This window comes from Aptenodytes forsteri, unplaced genomic scaffold (genome assembly GCF_000699145.1).
Source record: "Aptenodytes forsteri isolate BGI_AS27 unplaced genomic scaffold, ASM69914v1 Scaffold101, whole genome shotgun sequence".
NCBI lineage: Eukaryota > Metazoa > Chordata > Aves > Sphenisciformes > Spheniscidae > Aptenodytes > Aptenodytes forsteri.
In genome coordinates, this window is record NW_008795554.1 from 32,341 (window position 1) to 37,239 (window position 4,899).

General features: G+C 42.5%; 1 protein-coding gene across 1 annotated transcript; it reads right to left on the reverse strand.

The window, feature by feature from the left end:
* Positions 1-1,800: 1,800 nt before the first annotated feature.
* Positions 1,801-2,910, reverse strand: HTR1E (5-hydroxytryptamine receptor 1E). The gene has a single exon (XM_009282121.2). The coding sequence runs from the start codon at positions 2,893-2,895 to the stop codon at positions 1,801-1,803; it is 1,095 nt and encodes a 364-aa protein (XP_009280396.1). The 5' UTR covers positions 2,896-2,910.
* Between the last annotated feature and the right edge of the window lie 1,989 nt (positions 2,911-4,899).

Here is a 4,899-nt window from a genome sequence, read left to right on the forward strand (position 1 = left end):
TCCTGCCCTTCTTGCAGATGGGCGTCACATTTGCAAGCCTCCAGTCGTCCGGGACCTCCCCCGTTAACCAGGACTGCTGATAAATGATGGAGAGCGGCTTGGCGAGCACCTCCGCCAGCTCCCTCAGCACCCTCGGGTGGATCCCACCTGGCCCCATAGACTTGTGAGTGTCCAGGTGGCGTAGCAGGTCATTGACTGCTTCCTCTTGGATTACGGGGGGTTCATCCTGCTCGCCGTCCCTGTCTTCCAGCTCGGGGGGCCGAGTACCCTGAGGATACCTGGTCTGCCTGTTAAAGACTGAGGGAAAGAAGGCATTGAGTACCTCAGCCTTTTCCTCATCCTCGGTGACAATGGTCCCCCTCGCATCCAATAAAGGATGGAGATTCTCCTTGGCTCTCTTCTTGTCATTAATATATTTGTAAAAACTTTTTTTGTTGTCTTTAACGACAGCGGCCAGATTGCGTTCTAGCTGGGCTTTTGCCTTTCTCATTCCTTCTCTGCACGACCTAACGAGATCCCTGTACTCTTCTTGAGTCGCCTGCCCCTTCTTCCACAAGTGGTAAACTCACAATATCTGAACCAGGACATTTTAACTTTCATAAGCTCAGAAGACAGGATATGAAGGACTCTCTGTCTCTCAAGACAAGGGAAGTAACTCCATGAAGGACTCCCAGAACAAGAAATCTTGCTAGAGGAGCCTGTCATAGGTTAAGCTGACAAAAATGTCATTGCGAATTGTAAGATGATGGTGAGGCAGATGTGCCGACTGCTATTTAAAAAAACTATTTTCCCTAATTTTTTTTTGCTGCTGTTCAAACAGAAAATAATTTGGGTTTAGATTATGTTTCTGAATGTCTGTATATTGCTGGCCTGCTGAGAAGATATCCACTTGTTTATGTCAGCGGGGTAAGATCAATCGATCCATGGGGTTGTGCGCCGCAAGGTCCAGGTGAATAATGCCACCCCAGAATCGACCAAGGCACGAAGCCTGAGCCCTGAAGAAACATGGTTAGTGGTATTAAAAACGTGACCAGTCAGATGTGCAGCTGGTCTTACAAGTGTGACACTTGCTAGCTGCGTCCTCTCAATTGCCAAACAAACAGCACAGGTGTCTGCCCAATACTTTGAACATAAATCAGGACTCTTACACAAAAAGAGCCACTTAAATAATTACTTTGGAGTACAAAATGGGATCCATTTTTAGATGGCATGAACTGAACTTTGCTTTCTGTTTTGGGAGTGTGTTCCTGAAGAAAGGAATGGTTTATTCTGCCTTAGCCCAAGCTGGAAATGGTGGTTATTTTCCTTCTAAATGACTGTTACAGTTTTCTCAGAATGCCACAGTAAAGATTTGCTGTTTAGCTGTCATGACCATGAAGTGTTTATTCATTTTTGAATATGTATTTATGGGGTTCAGTTTATAAGCCTTTATATTACTACAGTGCACAATAATTTAGACATTTGATTCTTAAATGAAAAAAGTATAAAAGTGAATATCGTTGTTTGCTTCTCAAATAATTGATTACAGAAAATGTCTTAAACGAGTATCTAATAGTTTCTTTTTTTTGTTGTTTCATTGCTAAAAAATCTGTTCCTTTGTAGAATAAATTTATTTCAAACTCTTTACCATGAATAACACTAGAGGTAAAAAATGGCAGAATGAATTACAGGCTAAAGATAAGTCAAGCAAATAGGCAAACACAAAAATCCCCTTTATCAAGGGAAATGGTGACAGAGTCCAATTACTTTGCTCGTTCTTAAGGCCAGGAGTCCCATCATTGTCATCATCTCCCAGTACTTTTAAGTATGTTCTCGACACCTGATGAGCTTCCTAAAGGCCAGCTTGAAATCTTCATTAAAGCTAGTGTACAGCAAAGGGTTGATAAGGGAGTTGACATATCCCAGCCAGGTCAAGAAGTCTGCCACTTCTGGAGAGACAGTGCAAATGTGGAGGCCCACAAGCAGCTCCTTGATGAAAAAGGGCAACCAGGACAAAATGAAAGCACCTAAAATCAGCCCCAGAATGCGAGCAGCCTTTCGTTCCCGCGTCGTGGAGATCTGCTGCCGGTCGCCAGCCAGGTCCAGGTCGTTCTCAAATGGAGGGATCCTCACAGGCGCGTTGATTTTATCAAACTCTGTGGTCGGGTCAGACGTGGAGAAGTCTGAGACGCAGAACGTCTGTGTGAGCTTGCAGCTGGCAAAGGAGTTTTGGCTGTCGGTGCTCCTGTTGCTGAGGTGGCGGCTCGAACCCCGCTTTTGGTAAAGGCTCTTTGCAGCGTGGTAAATTCTGTAGTACAGGATCAGGATCAAAGTCAAGGGGATGTAAAATGCCCCGAATGTGGAATAAATCGTGTAGATGACATGATCGTGCTGAATGCGACACTCGCTGGGAATACTGATGCTGTGGTGATTTCTCCAAAACAAAGGGGGCATTGATATGAAAATGGAGATAGTCCACACGGTGACTATCATCAGCCCAGCCCTTTTTGCCGTTCTTTTCCTGGCGTATTCGATAGCATCTGTGATTGCCCAGTACCTGTCCAGAGCAATGACACACAGATGAAGGATTGAACACGTGCAACAGGTCATGTCGACACTAAGCCAGATCTCACAGATGAAGTATCCCAAAGTCCATTTATCTATCATTATGTAAGTGATGCTCAAAGGCATGACGAGAACAGCAACAAGGAGATCTGTCACAGCTAGTGAACATATTAAATAATTTGCCGGCTGGTGGAGCTTCTTGGTTGTGGAGATTGCTGCAATTACAGCAGAATTCAGCAGCATAGTCAAGGTTGTGATTGTGGCCAAGGTCAGGGTAACGAGCATCTTTTCAGTTACTGTTTTTGGCTTCGCAGCCACATTGGCTTCAGTGGTGCAATTTGTGAAATTCATTTTCCTCTCCAGGATGCACAGTGAAAGAAGAAGTTGCTGCTTCTGGTAACGAATAGTTCCAGGTTCAGAAGTCACCCATTTGAAAGAGGGACAGAGATGCTCCAGGTGCAATTTTTTTTTTATAATCCCATATTCAACAGAGCAGCAAAAAGCTTCCAGGCTTCCTCCTGTTCATTGTTTTCCTAGAAGATAAAAATACATCTGTTAGTGAACCCAGAAAAATCCCACCTTTTGGCAAAAAGCCCTACGCTCCTAATATTACCACCTCAAAAATATTGGTCTGTTTTTCCTTCTCTTCTCCTCTCCTGCCTTTTCTTTCCCTTTTTCTATGCATTCATAGTTTGTTTCTTCTTCTCTAAAGGGCACTTTGGGCCAGATTTCCTGCTGATGTGAACTGGTTATTTCTCCTTTGGTTTTGGAGATCTTACTTAAAGTGGGAGATTGGACTAAGGGACCTCCAGAGGTCCCTTCCAACAAACATTTCTATGATGTCTGTGAATTATTGATACTAGGAGCTAGTCCTTTTCCTGCTTGTTAAATAGGCTCCAGCAGATGAAGAGCTGAGGAAATCCGTCTTCTCATTTTAATTGCTATATGAGAGGGATCAATTACTTCTATATATCACCTTTGGAAAAAAGAAACAGAGCAGCCTATCTCAGCGAAGGCATGCCAGCATTTCATAGTTTTCTATTCTGCTTTTTCATATCCATGTCTGTATTAATATCTTGGAAACAGTACTTAAAAATTACTTAGGCTACCTTTAATATGCAGCTTTCAAACAATGTTTAAAGCCTTATGGCAAACACTTAGTTTTACACAGCACATTAGTGTTGCTAGGACCTTATATGGTTTTGTCTAATTATTCCTGACATTTCACATATCCCATTCTGTGTGTCTTTAGAGGAGACAGACAAAAAGCTTTTGCCTTTGCTTTGAGATTTCTACCAAATTGTGCTCCCTGTCAGGCAGTCCAGTATGATGCAAGGTACAAACAATAATTAAAAAAAAAAAGGTTTAATTTTGTTTCAGGAGTTCATATGTCTTTTCCATACATCCAAATGTTGACTGAAGCCAGAGTTAGCAGTCTGTGAGATGCAACTTGGGATACCCTCTGGGGCCTTGCTTACTCATTTGTAATTTATCTTGGCATAAAGGATGTAGAAAACTGAAAGCCTGAATGCTTTTCCATTAAAATAAATAGAAAGACTCCTTCCTCTGACTTCGTTTATCGAAGAGTAAGGAGTCCTCTAGGCTAGCTGTACAAGCTCCCTTGACAGGCAGGAGAATGAGATAGTGGCTGCCAGAAATACACTTGTACCCTCTCAAGACAAGTCTTTAAGGCAGATGGTGTGAATCACATCCTGGAAATGCTGATCCTTCTCTATTTTGACTACAAGTGGCTCCTCCACAGTTGCATTTAGAACACATGCCTGATTTTTAGATGGCTAAATTTGAGAGGTAAAACCCATTCTCACTGACACCAGTGGGACTTGGATTAGGCTCTGAGAGAGAGTTTTCACATGCAAGCTAATGAGGAATTAAGAATTTGAATGAGGAATTATGAATTTAAAGCTAGTCAGCTGCTTAGCTCTGTGTACATATGCTCTTATTCAGAAATTGGAGTGCCGTCTTCTGATTGAGCTGAATGAGGAACAATCAAAAATAGAAACTTCAGGAAAAAACCCTGTTCTTTGCAGATAGGCCCTAGGAAGGCAGATCTGTATCGTCGTAGACTATCAGTAGCCTTGGAGAAAATATCAGGCCTGCTTATTAAGAATAGACTGGACAAACCAGATGGAAATTCATCCATCAGTCTTCAGGTTGTTACTGCATTGGAAATGCCAATTTGGTTGTTTAGGCCTAAAGCCAAAACTTCAGCTCAAACCTTCTTCACAAATTGTTCATAGGAGTCTTCTCTGTCAAGCCAGATCTTGATTTCATTAGTTTGCACCCTGATTATGTCTGATGCTTTCACCAGAGAATAAAGCAAAGAGGCTTTCTCTA

Excerpts from the sequence above, each read along its gene's own strand:
- HTR1E (XM_009282121.2), bottom strand. The coding sequence starts at position 2,895 with ATGAATTTCACAAATTGCACCACTGAAGCCAATGTGGCTGCGAAGCCA.